A 25,162-nucleotide genomic window follows, 5' to 3' on the forward strand; every position below is an offset into this window, starting at 1 on the left:
GTGAAATGGTTAATTTTGCACCATAGTTAGTAAATTGACAATCAAATAAGAGATTGGTATCTCGATTTGGTCGGTCAGCACTAAGTGAGAATCACAAAAATGTCGATTCTAGGCCCAGTTTTGCCGTTTCCATTTTTCTTTTCCGAATCACGAAACTACCCTTGAGATATCAACCAAGCACATCACAAGTATGGAAAATCACTTTTCATTCCAATCAAACGATCGTAAAGCTCAACATGCTGATACTTAATTCAATCACACTTAAACCAAAAGCACAACCATCAAATCAACCAAGTCAAGAGTACTAGTAAATCAATCTAACTTAACCCTAGAGTTTCACTAACCTAAATGAAAGACTTGAATAACTCGAGACTTTAATTGCATTCAAGTAAAACAAACAAGAACATAAATTAATAACTTTCGATCTTTTTAAACAACCAAACTAGTTTGATAAAAAGAGGAGGGAGTCCAAAAATTTTCACCTTTACTTCAAAAGAGTGGGAAAAGAACAAGGAGGAAAGTGACTTGAGATTTCTTTTCTTTCTTTGTAAGGACAAATGAAATTTCTTTTCAAATCTCGGATACTTGTAGTGGTTTGTTGATCAAGAAGGAAGATGAATTTGGAAAAGAATAATTAACCAAGGTAAAAGTAATAATGACTTGAGCTTAACAATACTAGGTGGAAAATGAAAAGAAAGGTGTTCAAATTAAAAAGTGACACATGGGTTGATTATATGGTTCCAAAGTGCATATCTTGATGAGTTACAAAGATATCTAGTATAACTGTACATATATAAGGAAATCAGTGTCCATTCTAAATATCGATAATACATAAAATATTTTGAATCCACTAAAATGTTCAGCGAAAATTACCAAACATTAGGTTAATCACAACTTAGTAAATTTCTAACTTGAGAATTTAACCGGTACGCGTTCCGGGGCATATCAATCTCCATTAACAATTACTGTGGCGGCACATGGTTCTCCACAACTCCATCTAATAAAACTATGTATGATTACTTACTAATTTAATCCTAACCGAATCACTATTCCAAAACTACAGACACGTAAAATATATTCCGGATCCTCTGCACACTATAAAATTAATAATGCCATTGAGACTTCACACTCAACATTTACTATCTTTATATCCTAAAGATATATAACTAATGCAGGAAATTCCGGATGTCACAATCCCGGTGAAGTGGCCACCATATCGAGATTTAGGCTATTTGCGCCTCGGTCACGCAAACATCAACTCTAGTGATGCAACAATGTTTCGATTCTTAAGAGTAAATGGTATTACTCTTACTAATCTTTTTGTCGATATACCCTAACTTACGATTTTGTATTTACAGATGCAGGGGATGCTTCAGCGGCTACTTCCAAGTCATCATCATCAATCGCTGAGAATGTAGTCTTAGCCTCAACGGCTGGGACGACCACAGTGGTCGATGGTGAACCTGAAACTATATGCCCGCTCAAACCGAGCCGAAACTGTTGAGGCACACAAGCCTGCGGCCATTGATATTACCCCTTCCTGCATCTGTTGAGATGTTGGTTGTTTGTTTGTAAAACAAACAAAATAGTGCTTTTTCCTTTGTCTTACATAGGAAAGTTTCGAGAAAGTGGGCCACTTTATATGTGTAAGTGTCTTCTTCAATGTTAAAATGAAGATAATGGGGTGTGGACTAGACTTCTCAATACCCGTGTGCGGGTGCGCGATTTTGGCACGATTATTAGGCACACTTAGCACTTGGCGCGCTTGCGGATGATAATTAGCACTAATCCTCGTTTATTATTTTTATTTATTAAATTTCGAATTTATTATTATAAAATAACAATTTTATCGTATTGAAACAGTGTGACTGTTCGCAATAGAGTTGCGGTTATTTTTTTATTAATTAATTTCGAAATTTATTATTTAGCCTAACGGTTATTAGGCGTTCTTACAACCTTTAGAAGAATTGTGTCCCTTCGGATATAACTACTTCGCCTTTGGAAGATTATGTCTTTTCGGACATAACTCCTTCAACGTTGAAAGGTTGTATTTGTTCAAAGATTATTTTTCAAAATTATAAAATTCGGATTAATAAAAAATGATTAAAAAATATTATTCTTTTATTTTATTATTATTTTATTCCGAATTTTCATATATCCTTTTTCAACGTGACTTTTGATTTCATACCAATTCACTATACATCTTTTTTATGAAGGGACGCCTTTGTTCAAAAAGGGGTGATTAGTGAGTCAGTTTTACATGGTTGAATATAAAGTCTCTTCATTCAGATTTTTAGATACTTTTTCATTCCGAAAAACAGCAGCCATTCTTTCTAATTGTTTTCCTAGATAGACCTTGAAGATATACCGAAATTGCTATTCGGTATTCTCAATCGAGACTTTGTTGTATCCTGGAAGAAATTTGCCAGTGACCGTTAGCAACTTCGTAGGGCAAATAATTTCTTAAAGAAAGTGATATCACGCCTCAAAGTTTGACTTCATTATTCATCCCGTTTGAAGTTGAAGTTGAAGTTGAAGTTGAAGTTTCTTCTACAATTCGAAGGAGCATATTTTTTCCAACAATTTTAAGGAATTATTCGTTCAACAATGGAGTCAGAGACAATCAAGGTCATGAACCAAGACATGGTGAAACTGGACCGGTTCGATGGGAACAACTTTGCTCGTTGGAGGGACAAGATGATGTTCCTACTCACTGCATTGAAGATATCCTATATTCTGGATCCTAACCTGAAGCCTATAGAGGATCCGAAGCCTACTATTGAAGGAGGCCAACCGAGTGCAGAAGCCACGGAAAGGGTTAACAAGGAAAAGAAGAAACGCGAGGAGGACTATTTGCTGTGTCGTGGACATATTCTAAACACACTGTCCGATCGACTTTACGACTTGTTCACTGAAATGAAGTCGGCTAGAGAAATTTGGAATGCGCTTGAATTCAAGTACAAAGCAGAGGAGTAAGGTACCAATAAGTATTTGATCGCTAAGTACTTTGATTTTAAATTTATTGATACTAAACCTTTTGTTGGAGCAAGTCCATGAACTACAAGTGCTAGTCAACAAAATTCGTGCCCTGAAAATCGAAATTCAAGAAGCCTTTCAAGTTGGAGCAATTATTGCAAAATTGCCTCCAAGTTGGAAAGACTATGGAAAAAGGCTTATGCATAAGTCAGAGGACATATCCTTAGAGCAAATTCAAAAACATCTTCGAATTGAGGAAGAGTCACGTGTACGTGACAATTCTGTTTTGTTTGATACCAAGGTGAATGCTGTGGAGGATAATGGATTTCAATCCAAAAACCGGCGAAATTTCAAGGTAAAGAAAGGGCCGAAATTTAAGAAAACACATAAGAAGAAGAAGGGTTCTTGTTTTGTCTGTGGTAAACATGGACACTATGCTAAGGAGTGCAAGCACCGCAAGATGATCATGTTCAAGGACAAGAACATTTCGACAGTGAAGGCAGATGCGAATTTGGTTGAAGAGAACTTTGTGGCCATGATTTCAACCAAGTTTTCAAATATGAGAATTTCTGAAATCAATGATAAGGTGGCCGTGGTTTCTGAAATCAATTATGCTTCTATCCAATCCAGTTGGTGGTTCGACTTCGGGGCTGCGGTCCATGTATGCATGGACAAATATATGTTTAAGCAATTTGAAGAGACTATCGACAAAAATGTTCGAGAGGTCCTAATGGCGAACAACGCTCTTGCAAAGGTTGCTGGCAAAGGCACGGTGGAACTTGATCTTACTTCTGGAAAGAAGATTACTCTTCTTAATGTGTTATATGTACCCGAAATTAGGAATAACCTAGTTTCAATTTATTTACTTTGTAAGAGGGGGTTTCGAATCTTGTTTGAATCCGACAAGGTTATCCTGTCAAAGAATGGGATGTTTGTGGGGAATGGTTATGCCAATGACGGCATGTATCAACTAAGTATCAATAATATTATCGTATCTTCTGCTTATACCGTTGAGTTTGCTTCTTTATGGCATAGTAGATTAGCACATATAAATTTTCGCTATTTAAAGAATATGAAAAAGTTAGACTTGATTAATTTCAATGGCGAATTAGACAAATGTGAAATATGTGCTAAGTCTAAACTCATAAAGAAACCATTTCCTAGCGTTAATAGAAATTCGAATTTGTTGGATTTGGTTCGTAGTGATATATGTGAATTCAATGGCATGTTAACTCGTGGTGGTAAAAGGTATTTCATTACCTTTGTGGATAATTGCAGTAGATACCTATATGTTTATCTCATGAGGTCAAAGGATGAAGCTTTTACCATGTTTAAGAAATACAAGGCTGAAGTAGAAAATCAATTGGAAAGGAAAATTAAAGTTCTACATTCAGATAGAGGTGGAGAATATTTCTTAAATGAATTTTCTTCATTTTGTGAAGAACATGGTATGATTCATCAAGTTTCCGCACCATACACTCCACAACAAAATGGTATGGCTGAAAGGAAAAATCGATCTCTTTGAGAAATGGTTAATTGTATGCTTTCAAATTCAAAGTTACCAATTAATCTTTGGGGAGAAGCATTGCTTACTGCATGTTATATTCATAATAGAATACCATCTAAGAGAAATAACATGAGCCCTTATGAATTATGGAAAGGTAGACAACCGAATATGTCGTACCTTAAAATGTGGGGGTGCTTGGCATATTACCGAGTACTAGACCCCAGGACGAAACTTGGTCCTAAAGCTATCAAAAGTGTTTTCATTGGATATGCTGAAAACAGTGAAGCTTATAGACTTCTTGATTTAGAGTCCAATGTCATTGTGGATTCAAGAGATGTTGAATTCTTTGAGAATAAATGTTTTACGGGTTCTGAAATTATTGAAAATAATTCAAAACCTATAGAAACTCAAGTAGATTCTCATGAGAAAGAAATAAATGATTCTAGAGACATGACTGAATTGAGGAGAAGCACTAGAGTAAGAAAATCGAAGGATTTAGGTCCGGATTATATTACTCACGTTTTTCTTGTTGAAGGAGATGGAGATAATAACGCGGTAAATAAATACCCTTTAGTATTAAATTTAGAAGACGATCCTAAATGTTTTAGTGATGCTATGTCTTCTAGAGATGCTTCTTTTTGGAAAGAAACTATAAATGATGAAATGGACTCAATTATGTCTAATAATACTTGGGTATTAGTAGACTTACCAAAAGGATCTAAACCTATTGGGAACAAATGGGTTTTCAGGAGAAAATATCATTCCAATGGTTCTATCCAAGCTTTCAAGGCTAGATTAGTAGCCAAGGGGTATAGACAAAAGGAAGGAATAGATTATTTTGATACATATGCTCTTGTAGCACGTATAACTTCTATTCGAATTCTTTTTGCTCTAGCTTCCATTTATGATCTTTGTGTTCATCAAATAGATGTCAAGACTGCTTTCTTGAATGGAGTTTTAAACGAAGAAATTTACATGGAACAACTAGATGGTTTTGTTCTTCCTGAAAATGAAAGGAAAGTATGTAATTAATTAAATCTCTTTAAGGGCTTAAGCAAGCACCTAAGCAGTGGCATGAGAAATTTGATTGAGTCATATTGTCTAGTGATTTCAAACACAATAGTGCTAATAAGTGTATATACTCGAAATTCACTAAAGACTATGGTGTCTTAGTGTGCTTATATGTTGATGATATGCTTATTTTTGGAACAAATATGACTGGAATTATTGAGACTAAGAAGTATCTAACTTCCATGTTTAAAATGAAAGATTTGGGTGAAGTAGATACTATCTTAGGTATTAAAGTTAAAAGGCATAATGGGGGTTATTCTTTGAGCCAATGTGATTACGTTAACAAATAAATTTAGTCATCTTGATTTCAAAGAAATGAGTACTCCCTTTGATAGCAGTATTAAATTGAATTATATACTGGTAGAGCGGTAGCATAACTTGAATATGCGAGTGCTATAAGGTCTTTAATGTATGCGATGCATTGTACTAGACCTGATATTGCTTGTTCAGTGTGTAAGTTGAGTAGATATACTAGTAATCCAAATATAAAATATTGGAAGGCTATTGCTAGAATTTTTGGTTATCTCAAGAGAACTAAAAATTTGGGATTGTTCTATAATAATTATCCGGTTGTACTAGAAGGATACACCGATGCTAGTTGGATTACAAGTGTAGGTGATCAACATTCCACTTCTGGATGGATTTTCACTTTAGGTGGGTGTGCTGTATCTTGGGCGAGCAAGAAACAAACATGCATAACTCACTCGACAATGGAATCCGAATATGTTGCTTTAGCAGCAACTGGGAAAGAGGCTAAATGGATTAGGAATTTGTTGTTGGATATCAAATTATGGCCTAGTCCTATGCCTCCTATTTCTATCCATTGTGATAGTCAGGCTACTTTGGCAAGAGCTTATAGTAGCACTTACAATGGTAAGTCTAGACATATTAGTCTAAGACACGAGTACGTGAGACAATTGATTCAGGATGGTACAATAACAATTGTTTACGTGAGGTCAAGTAATAATTTAGCTGATCCTTTTACAAAGGCTTTACCAAGAGATATGGTAACTACGACCTCGAAAGAAATGGGGCTAAAACCCTTTAATCAAAATCACCAGTAATGGTAACTCGACTTTTACTAGAACATCACTAGTTATAAGGTTTAATGGGTAAAAACAAGTTACTGAAGTGATTGTTTGATACTGACATGAGCCTGGACATGAGAAATAAGTATCATCTGTTACGTTTGTAGATTGAATTAAATTCTTAATGAAGTATGGTTCAAATATGTTATTAGTAACAGAAACACATGAAAGATACTTCACCTATATGAGCTTAGAAGTGGTGCCGCTTCTTACTAAAGTTGGGTTTGCTTTCTAGAGAGCTCATGAAACAGGTACAAGCACAGGGCCATAATAGTATTGAGTAATATGGAACTTCTCGCTGAAATAAGAGGTTAGTACATGTGTGGTATGTCTGATTCTATTACATAGAGTACAAGTTTAAAGCATAGCTACTTGTCACTTTCATAGAGTTTTGATGTGCTTGCACTAAATGAAGGTTTAACTCGAAAGAGACCTTTATGTAAGTATATTAATCTCATGGAAATTATGGCTGTATTCTTTTTATAATCTTAGTAGGCATTTTGTTTTACAAACAAAATGGGGGATTGTTCGTTGTTTGTTTGTAAAACAAACAAAATAGCGCTTTTTCCTTTGTCCCACATAGGAAAGTTTTGAGAAGGTGAGCCACTTTATATGTGTAAGTGTCTTCTTCAATGTTAAAATGAAGACAATGGGGTGTGGACTAGACTTCTCAATACCTGTGTGCGGGTGCGCGATTTTGGCACGATTATTAGGTGCACTTAGCACTTGGCGCGCTTGCGGATGATAATTAGCACTGATCCTCATTTATTATTTTTATTTATTAAATTTCGAATTTATTATTATAAAATAACGATTTTATCGTATTGAAACAGTGTGACTGTTCGCAATAGAGTTGCGGTTATTTTTTTATTAATTAATTTCAAAATTTATTATCTAGCCTAACGTTTATTAGGCGTTCTTACAACCTTTGGAAAAATTGTGTTCTTTCGGACATAACAACTTCACCTTTGGAAGATTATGTCTTTTCGGACATAACTCCTTCAACGTTGAAAGGTTGTATTTGTTCAAAGATTATTTTTCAGAATTATAAAACTCGGATTAATAAAAAATGACTAAAAAATATTATTCTTTTATTTTATTATTATTTTATTCCGAATTTTCATATATCCTATTTCAACGTGACGTTTGATTTCGTGTCAATTCACTATACATCTTTTTGATGAAGGGACGCCTTTGTTCGAAAAGGGGTGATTAGTGAGTCAGTTTTACATGGTTGAATATAAAGTCTCTTCATTCAGATTTTTAGATACTTTTTCATTCCGAAAAACAGCAGCCATTCTTTCTAATTATTTTCCTAGAGAGACCCTGGAAGTATACCGAAATTGCTATTCGGTATTCTCAATCGAGACTTTGTTATATCCTGGAGGAAATTTGCCGGTGACCATTAGCAACTTCGTGGGGCAAATAATTTCTTAAAGAAAGTGATATCACGCCTCAAAGTCTGACTTCGTTGTTCATCCCGATTGAAGTTGAAGTTGAAGTTTCTTTTCTTCTACAATTCGAAGGAGCATATTTTTTCCAACACGAGATACCGGCGCCTGAGAGTACTAAAGTTCCAGCTCCTGAAACTGTTGAGCCAGTCTCCTCCAGAAATTGCTATTACTCTGTCCAACACTTCGACTAACCGAGAGTCTCCAGTGCCATCCACGAACGAGCAAGCAAATCAAGTATTTAAATCCTGACACATCAACTATCAACATCATAGGAGAAAATCCACCAGTGATATTAATCCAGTTGAGTTGAAGGGTATAACGAAAATCATTCAATCGGAGAAGCCCAAAGTTCCCCCTGCGGCTAGTGTCACCGATAAAATTCTTATCGAAATGTTGAAAGCCAAATGGAAGGAATTCCTTAATCTCACGTAGGGTGGCTATTCCACAGTTTATCAAGCCAGCTTCTGAGGCCAGAGCCAAGGAATTATTTTCTGGGCTGAGTGCTGGTAACCTTTCCTTCACAAGAACTCGCCAATTTCAAACCAAGTGTGAAGAGTATTTGGTTCATTTTGTCTCCGACATAGACATGTTCAAGGAGAATTATGATAAATCAATGAATTTAACGTTGTCGAAAAGGAAAGTTACAGCTCCGGAGGAATCTCTCAACAGTAAGAAGGTGCACATCGACAATCTCTATCTCAATTATAAGGCGCTGAGCGACACCTATGCTAGACTCCTTGCGGAAGAAAAAAAGCTTGAAGAGCACTTGAAACCAGTTCGGTGGGACTTGTTAAAGGCTTCGACAAGTTTTCCAAGGAAGCCGATCAATACAAATCTGATTTGGATTGACAACAATCGGTGAAGGCCCAATGTCTCGCCGAAAATACCAAACCAGATAAGAATTTAGCTTCCTTCAGGATCAGTGTCGAAAGGTTTTCTAAGATGCCATATGCTTGTAATTCGACAGTATCGATGAAGTAAATTTTCGCTCATTTTATCCACCCCGACGGCTACTTCTATGTTGTCTTTAACCCAATAAACAGTCACACGAAGATGAACCCTTGTGGAGAAGCATGGAATCCATTATAATGTCAATCTGCATGAGCATTGGGAAAGCGTTTGGACTCAGGGAACACAAGAATTGTGAGAAAGTCAAAGCTGGCGGTACCCACATTTTTTTTGTTTTTGGTCAAAGCGGTACCCACATTTCAAACGTCACAAATGTTGCACCGGTTAGGAGTACCACCCGAAAGCTATTGCATTTATAAAGTGGCCTGGTAACTTCTATAACAGTTGGCCACGAAAAATAGCCTCTCATCTACTAACAACGTCAAACACGTTCAAGAAAAGCAGGCGCAACACGATATTTGCGGAAGTCTCTGTGAGCAAAGGCAAAGCACAAACGAACTTGCCACAAAAATTCAAAAGCGAAATCAATCAGAGTATACTACAAAAGAAGCGCTTATTTATAAAGCCTCTTCTGGGTAATCACAGTTCACATTCAGGCTTGCTTCGGAGTGTCCGAGGCGATGATGGGCTGTCCACGACGGAGCTCTCGCTCGATGTCTGACTGGGAGAGCGCCAGCGGCGACGACGTGGCGGAAGCAGAAACGGAGGTGGGCTGAGGAGGAGGGCTCTTCCGACCGACCAAACCGTCTCCGCCTCCTGATCCTTTCAGGGCCTGCACGGGAAGGACGGCTGCGGCAGCGCTGCCGTCAGCGGGGGACGGCGACGAGGCGCGAGGGTAGAAGAAGTCGGTGGGGAAGAAGTAGTACTGGAGACCGGCCATGTAAGAATCAGAGGATTGAATCGATCAGTGATTGGACACTGAATCTGAATACAAGTATGCGAGCTTCGGAGTTCTCGGAGATGTCTGTATGTTGTTGGTGGTGGTGGTCGCTGCGGTTTTCGCCTTTGGAGAGGAGAGGAGTGCGGCTTTTATGGAGGCGACAATGGCGATGACTTGGAGGTCCACGTTCGCTTTGTCGCTGCGCGTGGTGTCATACGTTTCCCCCTTGTCATGCCCACTTTCTTGGCCATTTTGATTTCTCCACGGGGTGGGAATATTCTCTATTGGGTGGGTGGGAGGAAGGATCTGTCTTTTCTTTTGTGGAAATTTGTATGGTCAGATCAATTTTGCGTTATCGGCAGGCTAGTGAAGGCCTACAATTCCTACATGTAGAATAGTAAGTTTTGAGTATTTTTGGTCAAATTTTGAAAACTTGTGAAGGGTTTGGAGGAACCCCGTTTTCGAAAAGTTGAGATATTAGGGCGGGCTCGAACTATAGCGTGGTCGAAATAATAGTGTAAGATGAAAGTTTTCGGATTAGATTGCATATGTTCCGATGATTTAGGGATCAATGGTGACTTTATCTCTTTCCCGTTTATAACTCTCTCTCTTTTACTAATAGGTGGGATATGGTAAGTTACCTAGACTTCTGCTCGCATACCTTGTAAGTTTGTGCTGGGATTCACGTGTTATGAACATGCACGATAGTTTTTGCATGAAACTAAAATGATGATTGTACTCGAGAAAACAATCGCTTTTATAATTTAATTGGCACTAAAAAGTGGGGCTAATTCCCAAAAACATTCTCAACTTTAGGTCTAGTCTTAATTCTATCCCGAACATTTTTTTTTCCTCATAAAACATTTCCAACTTTCACTCTAGTCCTAAATATGACCGCTTGTCCAAAAATCGTCACCAATTTCTTCAATATTATCAATATTAGGAGGTTGTTGTTGTTCCTTACAAGGTAAAGGTGTTGATGAAAACGCAGATTTGATAATGAACTTCTAACCAATTCTGATGTTAATAATTACGAGTAAACTAGTGGTGATTCTTGGATGTGTGGGCAGACTTTGGACCAGAGTAAAAGTTTGAGATTTTTTGTTAGACAAAAAAAAAAGTTCAGGATAGAATCGGGACTTGACTTAAAGTTTGGGTTTTTTTTTAATAAAAATTAGGCCTTAAAAAGTGTTATAGATCTAGACAATTGCCCGATTCTCTCAATTTTCCCCTTTTTATTTTGATACAAATAGATAAGTGATGGAAAAGTTAAACTAGTATTTCGTTTAGATAAATTAATAAGTCGAGGTCTTTTAGTTTAATTTCAAAAGATTTAGATATCAACTTTGTCAATAAAATAAAAGATTATCATTTTCATTTCCTCACAAATTTACTGCCATGTTTTGAATCTTTTGATACAAAAGATGAAGAAGAAAGCAACTTTAATGAGGCAATCGAGTAAGAATGAAGTTATTTTAAAGCAATAAGTACTTTGAAAGTTTTAAAACTTGTCATAAAAGTATAACTGAATCTTAAAATTTTTAAAAAGTACTATTAAGTCCGAAACCTTATCACAAAAGTGGAATTGAGTCTTAAAACTTTCAAAAAATGTAAACAAGTTATAAAACTTATAAAATTTGTCCAATCAAATCCTTTCATCGATTGTACTTTTTGAAAGTTTTAGAATTCGATTGCACTTTCGTGATAAGTTTTAAGACTCGATTGCACTTTCGTAACAAATTTTTCGACTTGATTGCATTTTTCGATAATTTTAGAACTCAATTACACTTTCGTGATAAGTTTTAAAACTTTCAATATACTTATCCCTTATTTTCATATAGGGAAATGTGGGATTGAAAACTGAAAATTAGAAGAGAAGGTCTTGAGCGGTCATTCAAGGTAAATAGCAGAGATTGTGTAGGTTTAAAAAAATCCACTATATTAGGTTAAATTTGAATAAAAAAGAAAAGAGAGACGAAACCCGATTTTGCCTTAAATATATAGATAAAGACAGATTTTGCCTTAAATATATAGATAAAGACAGAGATAATAAATTAACTTTATAGAGCTAGTGTTTTGTTGTAATTTTGACTTTCACAATTTAAAGTTTGAAATCAATTTTACTTATCCTAAGAACAAGTTACCTCAAGATATTTCACTTTTTTATTCCAAAATCAAAACAATTTTTTAACTAATAGGAAATTCAAAATTTTGTTTTCTTTGGTTCGATTAAAGTCAAACGAAGCGTGCTCTTGGACAAACGCGAAACACGATGGGAATAAACAAATTTGTCGAAGATTGAGTACTATTGAGAGGAAGTCCACATGAATTGAATCTGAGACTAAGACGGCATGCTAACTTAAAAATAGAAAACCTCAGTTTGTTATAAGCACTTAAATAAGTCCTTATAATTATTATAATATATATATTACGTTTGAGGACTAAGGTACGTGGTCAAATCTATGCAAAGATCACCCATGGCAAGAGAATCATGTGGCTTTTTTTTTTTTGTTCCTCTTTTTTTTGGGTTGGCTTAAAGTTGCTCAAATGACTTCATCGAATTTATTAATTTATTGACTCATAAGTTCTAACAAAATTTAAAAAATGCGTGGTCAATAAGCGCGATGTTTCTCCGCAGCCTTAAAATTGGGGATAACTAATACTCATGAAAGCTGCGTTAATTGAAAGAGTCCTTCCAAGTTATTATGCCACAGTTGAAATTTGAGTATATGATATTTACTAGGGGTGAGCATCGGGTTCGGTTCAACTCGGGAACTAGATTGAACCGACCTAGAAGAACAATAGGTTCAGAGCCGATTCTAGAGAGAACCGGTTCAGTCAAAGAATTCGGAACGCATATTAGTACAATCATACTTATTTATGTAGTCTCAGTCAAGTGAGAACCAGTTCGGTCCACGGTTTTATCAAAGTTACTTTCTCTTCTCACCCACCTCTCTCTAGTTCTTTTTTTTCTTCCACTCCAAGGTCCATCGACAGAAATAACTCTCAATTGAGGGAGGCTCCATCTTCTTAATTTGAATTGAGATTTTCTCCCCCGATCTGATCTGGGATATTTTATTGTTTTTATCTTGTTTTTGTTTTTTCTTTTTGCTCCTTGCTAATGCTATTCTCTACTTGTTGGGCGTATCTTCCCCTTTCATTAGTAAGAATCAACCCGCTGTTTTAGATCTTCCAAACCAAGAAGTCCGACAGGATCGAGCAGTAATACAGTGAGTCCATATTGCACTGGAAACGGTTATGCGACTTCTCTAAATTTTGGAAGCTCTTATCTCCCAATCTAGATCTAGAGCTAGGAACTCTTCTCTCTCGATCTACATTTAGATTTGGGAGTTTCTTAGAGGCGTTTCTTTGCTTGTTCAATCTCTCCCAATCTAGATCCAAATTTGGGAGCCTATTCAACCTGTTTTTGGTGTCTCCGTACGGTAATTGTGTTGAGGACACTGAACCTAACTATGCACCGCCCACTAGCCAAGCCGTAGCTATTAAAGAAGGTGACTATAGTGTGTGCTCTCATTACTTATGACGATATGAGATTTAGCGATCGGCCGCCGTTCATTTTGCTTTGATGATGAGACACTTCTTGTTGAATAGAAGTGTGCTTATTAAACAGTTTTTGCTCTATTGTTATACTTTGCTTGGGAATTGCTATATTTTGAACTTTTCGTGTATTATCTTGAGATCTTGAAATATTTACTTTCGACTAAAAAAAAAGTTACAATTTGACTAGCGATAGATACTTCGCATTGGAGATTAGCCACCATTTTATTATCAAGATAATCACTTATGAAAATATCACACATATGTTAATCATCCAAACACTAACTTTACCATACCAATTAGAAATCACTTGGTTTAACAAAGATTAGTCTTGCTAGAAAAATTAACCGATCGGTCCTAAAGTTATGGTATAGATGCCAATTCAATCATAAATTTTTCAATTTTGTCAATCTAACCCTAAACCATTGCGCCAAATTATAATGTAGTCCTTTCGGACAATTTTCACCGGAAATTAATGACCTGGCAGTCTAGTCATTGCCGGTTGTACATATTGCCATGTCGGCGATTTCTGGCAAAAATTGGTGAGAAGTACTCTAATAGAACTCCATACAAAAATTTAGGACTAAAGTGGCAAAATTGGAAAATTTAGGACTGAATTGATATTCGGAGCATAGGTTTAGAACTGATTGTACAACTTCCTCAGTGTTGCATAGGGAGCCAATCAAGCTTTTCTCCCGTTCAAACACGCAAGGTGAGTAACTTCACTCTCTCACTTCTTAAAATTTAATAATACTATCGATTCTAAGACTTGTCGAGGTGTAAAGAAAGAAGGGAGAAGTATCCTCGTGGAAAGTCATGGACAACCTTTTACCTTTTTATGAAAAGGAATGGTCGACATTGGCCCATGAAAGAAGGCCAGAGACGGTCGAGGATCTCCCCTTTAATAATGGATCAACCGAAGCCGGAACGAAACTTCTGGTCGAATATAATCGGTGAACACCTAATTCCCTAATGGGGGAGGACATCTTCTAGTGGCCACATATTACCTGAATTCATTTGGAGATCATAATAGGAAAATGGAACGACTTTATGGCGGGGATGGGTCGGCAATTTCAGACGCGAATTGACGCGTTTGTACGCGATCATGTGACGAATCCGAGTACGACACCGCATGCAGATGCACGAGTTTATAGCGTGATCGATGGAAGCACGCGGCTCGACAAGATTACAAAATCCGATGACGAGCAAGCGCGAATGATTGGTCCTATTTTATGATCGTTATTAGTGGCAATGTGGCGTGACGTGAAACGAAGGGGAATGATACCTTTTTCGGTAAGATGATGGGGCAATTAATTTAAAGAGAGGCGTGATGCGCTTCCTGAATGAGAGAGGTCAGCATGCGCGAGCAATTTTTTTTTTTTTTTAAATTCGATGCTTAGAAACATATGACGACTTTGCCTTTCTAACTAAACATCAGTTAACGAGCGAGTTTCCTAATCTCACGAGTTTCTGGCGAGGTAGATTTCATGTTTTAAGTAAGGTAAGATGTCTGACTTTCTATTCAAATTTGGAATTGTCATGTTATTTTAGGTTGTTCGATATATTATCACTTCGAAATTTCATTTGCATCCGAGTTCATGTCTGAATTCACTTTTACTTTTTACTTAGTCAAAATCTTGCGCAATTTAACTATTGTTTTTATCGGAAACACTTAAAACTATAAATGTTAATACATAAATTTTTTTTTGTCAAAAGAAAATTGTATTCATTGCTCCAAAGATTACATGAAAAGTACATATAATTTCATGGCAAAACAAATCGAAGTAAAGCAAAGCTCAAAATATAACAAAATAAAGCCAAATCCAGGAAATGAGGAGAATGAATAGAACATCGGCAGGGTTAAGCACACATTCATTCCATAAAAACGGATCTGTCAAGCAAAATAATCGGCGGCCGATCATTAGGTCTCATATCATCAGTGATGAGCATATGCCGCAAATTCCTTCTTCAATAACTTCGGCATTGCTAGTTAGCGGTGCATGCCTAGGTTCGACTTTCTTTATACCATCGCCGAATGGAGACAACCAAAACAGGTTGAATAAACACAAATTTAACTTTTGGAGGAGCAAATCTTCATACTTAAGCGAGACGCCAAAGCTTCTGCAATCACCAGTGAAACTGGATATAGAGAACTTGTGCACGAACAAAACACGAGGGTATCGAATCCCTGAAAACATTATTAAACTCTCAAATTTAAATCAGGAAAATATAACTCATAGATCTATAACTAAATTAGGAGAGTTCAAACTTTCAGATCTAGAACTAGACCGGGAGAAGAGAGCTCCCAGATCTAGATCAGGAGAGAAGTAAAAATAAGAAAATAACAAGAATACTCTAACAAAATAAACAAGAGAGGGAGGGGAGGGTGAGACTAGCTCAAACCCTCGCTGAAGCTTGAAGAAGACGATGGAGAGAGAAGAGAGAGGGAGAGAAAAAGACTCTTCGGCTGCTTTCCAAGTTTTTTTGGATTAGAAATGACCTAAGCGTTGATATTAGGAGTGAGCAAGATGAACCGCCCAAATCGGGACCGGACCGGATCGAGCCAGACCGACCGATTTGGTTCGGTTCTCGGGAATATCGGTCCAGCTCCTTGTTCCTAAAAGTGGAATCGGTTTCCGGGCGATCCGATTCGCAGTTCTAGGGTAGGAACCGGATCGGACCGGACCGATAAATATATATTTTTCTAATTTTTTCATATATATATTTATTTACTTTTTAAATATATATATTTAAATAACAAAATAAGCATTTGATAGTTTATTTTTATTCGGTTCCAATGGGACCAATCCAAAAATGCTTTCATATATTGGTCCCAAAAATGCTTCCTGGTTCCCTCTTGCCTTTACCAATTGGTCTCATTGGAATCGAACTGGACCGGACTGACGGTCCGGTCTGGTCCACGGTCCCAAGATTGGCCGGTTAGATCCCCGGTCCTAGAAACTGGGAACCGGTCCTCCCGGTCCGGTTCCCGGTTCTTGGGTTGGACCGGACCGGACCAGGAACCGCTCACCCCTAGTTGATACGTGAATTACCATACTATTCTTTGATACTTTTTTAAAATTTAGTTAATATTTCTAATTTTGGCACGAAAGCAAAACAATAAATTTTACTTTGATTAATGTCAAATAAACAGTCTATTTGTTTATCATTTTGCCAATTTGTTTCATCAATGCTACTTATAAAATAAATATAAGTTTAAGAGACTATTATTGGATGATTGATTTTCAAAAGTGAGAACAATGTATTTTCATGCTTGGCCATACAAAATGCATGTGTCCTAACTTGTATTTAGCGGTTCTTGTTGATGAACGTCTTTTTCTCTCCTTTTCCTGCAAACTATCACAGGATGTGACAATTTTTTCGTTTTCTCTGCGCTTGAACGCTCATTTGACTGCTGGTAACTCGGGTTGGGACTCACATGAGGAATGAGAAGAAATAGAACAGTTGCTAGGGAGATTTGAGACCTTCAGGAGCTTATACTTGGGTTCTGGTAGTTTTTGCTCAAATGAGAAATTGTAGCTGCATGAAACACTTTCAGGGGCAATGTTCTACGCCCTGAACGATTGTGTGTTTACGTAACTATCAATTCATGAAGCACCGTGGGTGGATTTAGGAAGAACTGGGGTTGAAAGTCAAGGGACTTCCAATGGGCTTTCACGGTTTCACCTTTAGGAAGCATCATGCCCACGCCGGCCTAAGTGTTCGATGACATTCCAAGGCCAGTTTGTTGTCTACTCTTTTGCTCTTTTGAAAGTTTCCTAGGTTCATTTCAGTGTAGTAGTTGTTGGAATTACTTTTCCTTAGATTTGAGATATCATGTCCTCCTGTAACCAAAGTCGGCAACAAAAATGATAACCGTAATGAGGTATCAGTGGGGGCTTCCTTTTCCCGGCTTTCTGATTCTAGAGTCATGTTGAAACATTAAACAACAGCAAGATCAACCTTCACTGGAAGAATTGCGTTTCTGCAAGTAACCTATTTTCCAGAGGGAGTGATATGCTGCTAGGGAAGGTATAAAGTTATGCAGGAAATCATCTGAAAAAAGCCATACCATCTATGCACTCTGGAAAAGATTACCTCATTTACAAGTATGTAACGAATGGTCGAGAATGTAAACTTCTTTTCATAATCACAATCTATCATATCTCTAGTTGGAGAAAGAATCTCAATAACTACAAGTTCGTCTGTACATTGACTTGTAACTCCACTCCTGATGATATTAATTAGAAGAACACATTTATCAATCTATGTATAATAAATCTCCATCTGAGGTGAAAGGAGCTAATCAGCTCCCACTTACATGTTATGACACAATGATTGAAGGACAATAAATGAACCACATATCTCTTTGGCATCGCCCAAACGTTCCAATTTGATGAATCCAATGGAACTATGAAGTCGTGACCATGAATTCTCTTCATGGAGGAGACTTCTCTTATTCATCTGTGTGCAAAAATTTAGAAATGGAAGAGTTAGACCTGTTCTACCAAAATGAATGCAATGAGTAGGAAGTGCATCTCCATTAATTATGGACAGAAATTGGTAATATTAATTGGAGGTAAATGGTAGTTGGTTCAGATGAATCAATCAATCGTTCCATACCTCAATAATAAATGAGGAATAGAGGCATTTGCATGACTCAAGCTGTTCCTTGTGCCAGAAGCATGATCAATTCCCAACTGGAGGACTAACCGTTTCGAAAGCTTCTACTAGTAAGTGAACTTTTCTTCTCCTTGTTGGAGTTAATTTGAAGACAACTTGCTGAAGGGCATAATCCAACATCCATTCCTCAGTATTTTTCCTTCCATCCTTGTCCTGATGCCTCAAATTGACTTTCTCTGGTTCATCATGGGGCTGAGGGGGAAGATGTTGCGGCTTCTGTAGGTTGAGGTTCCTCACTTTCTCTAATGCCTTGACAAATCTCTTAAGGAGAATTACCTTCTTCAGATTGCTCCAATTTTTCACTGCCCCTTCGCTACGTTTGCTCGCCACCTTGGGCTCCGTTCTATCTGCTTCCTGGGAAGCACCACTAACCGTAATAAATTGGAGCTGTGTTTCTTGATCTGAAGCTCTGGGTTGTTCTGTCCTTTCAGGTTCCACCCTTCCATCGTCAGCTGAATTATTCAATGCTGAAATGAGAGTCTCTGCACATTCTGTCTTCTCATAATGAATGTTCTTACTAGAAAATTGACCATCTGATGAACCTTCCTCTGCTTCCGGAAGAAGGATATTGTCAATTGCTTCTTGTACCAGCTTAATGGCCTCAATCTTTCTGAGTTCCATCTTTTCACAATCAGCCCTCTGACCTAGAGATGTTTGCTGATCTTTTGCTTCTGGTGAATGTTGACAAGAATCGTACCTTCTGTCCAATTTGTTCTCCTCTTCTTCGTCATCCTTGCTGGTTCCATCAAGAGGTGACCTGCTTCCATCTTCTGTATGAAGACCTGATACCATGTGCTTGTGTATCAAGTACCAGAGACTTGAATACTTCTTATTCTCCAACTGTACTTCCTGTTCTGCATTAGTGACACGGATAGGCATGGACTCGTCAAGTGAAGATGAATCAGACAGGAGCTCATCTTTGGAACTTACTCCATGTTCACCTTCTTGACTAGTTGTCATGGGCTCCTTCGATGTGTCATCAACAGATGCTAAAGGGGACGAACCTTTGAGATGTGTTGACTCTGCGTTGTCATCTTCTGGTGAGTCACCTTCAGAATTATTGAATACTGTCACTGCCTCGCCCAAAGAACCTTTGGTCTCGGAGCTTTGGCTGTTTGATCCAGCATCAGCACCCTCAGGTGTTGAATTTAAATTTGGAGTTTTCCTTGTGCGCTCCTGTACATTTTCACTGTTTTCTGCCTTAAAGTACTGATCAGAAATGTCACCTGTGATGACAGACTTGCTCAAAACCTTGTTAGGACCTGAGAAACTAATTTTCATAAGGTTTTCATCGTAGACCTCCCTGCTTAATTCTCTACTGATTGTACAAAAGTCCTGACCTGTTCCTTTGGCCTCAGAGAATGCCACTGGCTTCTGTTGTTCTTTAGTTGAAGAATTGCTGCTTTGGGCAATTGGAAAAGTCCTTGATGGCTTCCCGGTCAAAGTCTTAGCAGAGTGTCCATCCTCAATGGCTATTGGTTTGTCATCCTGGACTGAACAATTCCTGTTGACTTTAGCATGGTGAACAGGATATGAAAATGATATATTGGGACTTGCGAGAGATTCACCTCCTTGTGTTGGGACGACAGTTTCAAAGGCTTCTACAAGGAGAGCTACTTTTCTTTTCTGTGCAGGATCCAGGTTGGAAATGACCCTTCGGAGTGCATGATCAAGCATCCATTCCTCGGATTTCTTCCGCTCTTCTATAGATTGCTGTCTCAAGCTAACCTTCTCTGATTCTGTGTAAAGTTCTAAGGGCGGGCTTCTTGGCATCCTTGGCTTGAAGTTCCTAGTTTTCTCCAATGCCTTGACAAATTTCTTGAGAAGGATGAACTTTTTCACGCTGCTCCATCTATTAAGTGTTGGCTGGTTAGGCTTGTGCCAAATCTTAGTTTTTGTTTGTTCCTTCATGGTATGCAGATTTTCAGTTCTGACCTGCTCTTCTTTCGAATCTGATACTGCACCATTCTGAAGTTCAAGGGAAGTAGAGATGCCTGGTGATTTGGTTTCACCACTGCTTCCATCCTTCTCATCGGAGTGACACCGCTCCTCCAATTTTGTGTCATTAGCTGTTGACTGGCTATCAAACTTCTGATCTGGACTTTGGGAAAGAAGAATTTTGTTAACTGCTTCTTGTAACAGTTTGATGGCATCGCTCTGGCACAGTTCCATCTGCTGTCGATCTGCATCATCGGTTGCTGCCTCAATGCCCTGACACCCTTCAGAAACCTCTTGACGATGGTCCGCTTCATCCACGCCAGGCAGTGTACTGCCATCTTTCACATGTTCTTTCTCATTTTCTAGATTGAACGTCTGCGATCCTCCACTTTCGGCAATGTCTGAGACCATGTGCTGATATATTAGGTACCACAACCCATTATACTTCTTTCCTCCAACAGGAGATGGATTATCTGGCTCTGATTCTTCTTTATCTTCAGGTGAATCGCCTTTAGAATCATTAAAAATTGTCACTTTTTCACCCATTAAACCTTCGGTCTCGGAGCTTTTTCTGTTTGATCCAGCATCAGCACCCTCAGGTGGTAGATTTGAACTTGGAGTTTTCCTTGCACGCTCCTCCTGAACGTTTCCATCACCTGATGATTCAATGTCAATTTCATTTTCACTGTTTTCTGCCTTCAAGCACTGATCAGATAGATCACTCGCGATGGTGGACTTAGTCATAACCACATCAGGACTTGAAAAACTAATTTTCATAGGGTTTTCTTCGTAGATCGCCATGCTTAATTCCCTACCTATTGTACAAAAGTCCTGACCTGTTATTTTGGCCTTAGAGAATGCCACTGGGTTCTCTAGTTCTTCAGTTGCGGAATCGCTGCTTTGGTCAACTGGATGAGTGCTTGATGACTTCCCAGTCAAAGTCCTGGAAGAGTATCCATCCTCACTGCCTTTTGGTTTGTCATCCAGGACTGAGCAATTTATGATGGCTTTAGCATGACGAACAGGAGATGACAACGATGAATTTGTACTGATGGAAGATTGAGCACCTTGTGATGGGACGACAGTTTCAAAGGCTTCAACAAGGAGAGCGACTTTTCTTTTCTGTGCAGGATCCAGGTTGGAAATGACCTTCCGGAGTGCATAATCAAGCATCCATTCCTCAGATTTCTTCCTCTCTTCTGTCGATTGCCGTCTCAAGTTAACCTTCTCTGCTTCTGGGTAAAGGTCTGAGGACGGGCTTCTGGGCATTCTTGGCTTGAACTTCCTAGTTTTGTCCATTGCCTTGATGAATCTCTTGAGAAGGATTAACTTTTTCACATTGCTCCATCTCTTAAGTGTAGGCTGGTTAGGCTTGTTCCAAATCTTAGTTTCTGTTTGTTCCTTCTTGGTATGGAGATTTGCGGATCCAAGCTGCTCTTCTTTTGATTCTGGTGCTGCACCATTTTGCAGTTCAGGGGAAGTAGAGACTCTCAATGACCCGATTGCACCTCGGCTGCCATCCTTCCCATCAGAGTGACACTGCTCCTCCATATCTGTATCATTACCAGTTGACTGGCTATCAAACTTCTGAACTGGGCTTTGGGAAAGAAGAAGTTTGTTGATTGCTTCTTGTAACAGTTTGATGGCATCACTCTGGCACAGTTCTATCGGCTGCCGATCTTCCTCATTGGTTGGTGTCTCAATGTACTGACCATATTCAGAAACCTCTTGACAGTGATCGGCTCCGTCCACCCCAGGCAGTGTACTGCCTTCTTTCACACGTTCTTTCTCATTTTCTGGATTGAATGGCTGCAACCCTCCGCTTTCAGCTATATCTGAGACCATGTGCTGATATATCAGGTTCCACAACCCATTATACTTCTTTGTTCCCCGAGGAGTCCTAAATGGATCATCCGGCTCAGAGTCTCCAATCTGAGGTGCTGCGTTTTCTCCCTTCACTTCACTCACCGAAGATAATTCATCTTTTGTGGCCCTAGCAGATTCTTTACTGCTAATACATATATCTGATGTGCATGCTAGCTCATCAGCCATGCTATCTGATACAGTGGTGTTTCCACCATTTATTGTTGGTTCAGTCAGGTGAAGTTCTGACTCCAAACATGAGGGCTCTTCTCCATAAACTTCTCTGACAATGTTGATATCCTGTGGGTCTTCTGAATGACAGGTTTCTGTGATATCAGTTGACTTGGAGGACAGGTCATGGGAAAAACCACCACCATCTTCAGGTTTCAGTTGGCAGACCACTGGGGATGCAGCTTGATCTTCATCAAGAGCAACATTCCCTCCTCCAGTATCGCAACTAACCGACGAAATTTCCTCTTTATTCTTTTGTGTATTATTAGAGTCAGCAATACACAATTCGAGTTCACTTCCACTTCGACGAAGCTCCATATGTGTCTCATCGTTGAGGGCCAGAGGAGGCACCAGCACGTGCTGTTCCTCACTGTAAAGACATGCTTGCTGTATACTTTCTCCAGAACTTTCATGAGGGCTCATAATTTCGACAGACTCTACATCAACTAGACCCAGAGAATCAGAGTTAACTTCGCCTCCATCTTGAGCTACAACTCCATTTGGATCTGCTTTTGGTCCAGTGTAGATTTCTACAGGAACTTCCCTTTTGAGTTTCTGAACAGTAGGAGTGACATTCCCTTTTTCTTCAATGGCTTGCTGTCCCTGGTAGACTATTTTGCTCGACTCATTTCCCTTTACTGAGTTGCCTGTGTTGTTTACTCTTCGAGGGGGCTGCCCTGCCAGTTTCTTGCTTCGCTGTGCATTCACACGCTTTCTTGCCGATTTCAAATGCTTCAATGTAGGAGCTTCTCCATGCCGATGATGACCGTGAAGAGAACAGTAGCTATACGGACAAAATTTCTTTGCCAAATTCCTTTCAGACAAATGACCCTCTTGCGGAATCTCCGGCTGGTCAGGAATCTTTTTCCCCCTGATAGCCGAAGAACAGGTAGGTCTAAGAATGCTCAAGTCCGAGGACTGAGAAATTTGCTGCCGTTTCCATACAGAAGGCCTCTTTGGTTTCAAACTGGCCATTTTAGTCAAAATCCCCACAGGTCTGAGGGTTGGAGTTCTTGTAAAGCGTTTAACAGATTTATTACCGGAAGGACTCTGCTTTGGCTTAACACTATTCAAGAATTTTCCACTCTGATCATTGCTGGAGACAGAAAGCTCAGAATCAAGAGGACTTGCTTGAGAATTCACCTTCTTCACATCAGAACATCTCGTTGACTTCAAATAACTTGGCAATGCATCCATGTCACTCGAGGAACTCAAAGGTTGGTCATATACCAAACTTGGGTTTCTTCTGGATGGCCTTGCGGTCTGAAACCCCGCAAGCCTGATGGACCGCAACTTCTTCAATTTCTTCCTCTGAAGATCCGCTACTCCAGAGATCTTCTTCGAAGAAGACCTTCTGATTGAACTGGACATTCTTGTCAATCCCTTAGCCAACCTTAAACTAGATCTCCTAGTTAATGTCCTCGCCGGTTTCTGTTCATAGAAGGCAATACGTATCCGTAAGCTAATTAAGTCACTGCCCTATTCATCTTACCACCCAGATATCATCCCTGTTCCCTCCTCCGTTATTGTACTGGTAATTATTGCTAAAGGAAGAGGATTTGGTGGAATTACCTGCAAATCATACGCCTTCGCATCGGAACATGCTGTTGCCTCGGTGCGATCCGGCGATGCATCCGATGTCTCAATGGAAGTAGACCATTCCGAGGCTGCTCCATCACTGGAACAGTCGAGTACCGGGTTGTAACCAGATTGAGACTCTTCTGATCTTCTTGAGGACTCCATGCTCGGCCAGCTCGAGAGCGAATCCATCTCAATCTGTTTGGACGCTTATTTTACTTTTTCCTCCCCTGGTTTCGCTGCTGTCAACTTTCTGGTTCAGGACGGCCCAAAATCAAATTTCAAGCAGCAGTTCTGCAAGCTGCATCAGAATCGCTCAACCATGGAGGTAAGATGTGTAGTTTCCTTGTTGGCAAGGAAAGAAGTGTTGAGTTTTCTTGCAGGCAAGGAAGAAAATCTTGACTGGGAAAGTTTCTTGGTAAATGAGAGGAACAGGGATTACAAAGTAGGCTGTTGGCTGTAGTGGTTGGTCTTTGCTCGCGAGCTTGACATCGATTTTTCCTGTGACATTACTGCGCAAACCACAGTGGAATACGGGTTGGAGAGATCAGAGATGGGGAAAGTTCAATAGATTCCTCTGACTTTGTACAAAAAAAAGGGCTCTTTGACTCGGCCTTCCTTGCTCAACTGACCTGTATTTTGGATTCTTCAGACGGGAAAAAGCTTCTGGGCTCCTGTTGCTGTCGGGTGGGGGGCGATTATCACTGCCTCTTCTCGTTAACCCGCGTCATGTCACCAATAGCATATCAGGTTGGAGTCACTGTGCAGAAGAAGGTTAGTTTATGCTGAACATGGCTATTTTCTATACAATTTTTCTATGATAAAAAGTGAAAAAGTTTAAATGCAGGTGGTCCCATGAACATGAACGAGGGAGATACCTTCCCAATTCGTAGCCTCATTTGGGCTAAAGAAAATCCCAGATAGAGATGCATAGGCCAGTACTTGTGCAGCCTACAACAACCCACATCAAGTTCAGATGTCAACTTCAGACAGACCCAAATTCATATTTAATGGAGTTTACTTTTGATCTATGATGTTCGGTGTACTTGAATCTCATATGATACCGTCAGCTCCGAGGTCGGATGTAGAAGAACCCCGTGAAGAATATTTTAAGGTCCTCTCGAAGCAGTGAGAGACGAACTAATTGGTAGTGGAAAGCCAGTAAAAGCCTTTTGCAGTTTTCACTGTTGTTGAGCATTTTCTTCTTTTGACTCTAAATCCGTGAAATCTTGAAAGCCGAAGAGGGCCTTAATGATTTCGAGAATTCCTGGTCGTGAACACGTTGGAAGACCAGCGTGAGAGTCAGAATTGGAGAGAGAGGGAGAAGGTACATTGATTTTGCATCGACTTTGTACTGAAGATGATCGAAGCGTGTGGGGTCTCAGTTTAGCGTGAGTGCCGGGAGGATCGAATTGCTCCGTCCAGA

The 25,162-nt window shown here is 39.0% G+C and overlaps 1 protein-coding gene across 5 annotated transcripts; it reads right to left on the reverse strand.

Moving 5' to 3' along the window:
- Positions 1-17,564: 17,564 nt before the first annotated feature.
- LOC115678674 (calmodulin binding protein PICBP) lies at positions 17,565-24,573 on the reverse strand. 5 transcript variants are annotated; one of them, XM_030602080.2, is made up of 4 exons: positions 24,369-24,573; positions 23,731-24,248; positions 18,067-23,589; positions 17,565-17,907 (listed from the first exon to the last, which is right to left on the reverse strand). In XM_030602080.2, the coding sequence occupies exons 2-3, from the start codon at positions 23,926-23,928 to the stop codon at positions 18,133-18,135; spliced, it is 5,655 nt and encodes a 1,884-aa protein (XP_030457940.2). In that variant the 5' UTR covers positions 23,929-24,248; positions 24,369-24,573; the 3' UTR covers positions 17,565-17,907; positions 18,067-18,132. The 5 variants fall into 5 exon arrangements, with proteins under 5 accessions (XP_030457940.2, XP_030457942.2, XP_056171184.1 ...); XM_030602082.2 differs by lacking the exon at positions 24,369-24,573 and having other exon boundaries at positions 18,067-19,352; positions 19,467-23,589; positions 23,731-24,266; XM_056315209.1 differs by lacking the exon at positions 24,369-24,573 and having other exon boundaries at positions 18,067-20,720; positions 20,901-23,589; positions 23,731-24,265.
- Positions 24,574-25,162: the final 589 nt, after the last annotated feature.

Source organism: Syzygium oleosum, unplaced genomic scaffold (genome assembly GCF_021117445.2).
Source record: "Syzygium oleosum isolate NSW1041296 unplaced genomic scaffold, Sole_v2.1 Sole_v2.10, whole genome shotgun sequence".
NCBI lineage: Eukaryota > Viridiplantae > Streptophyta > Magnoliopsida > Myrtales > Myrtaceae > Syzygium > Syzygium oleosum.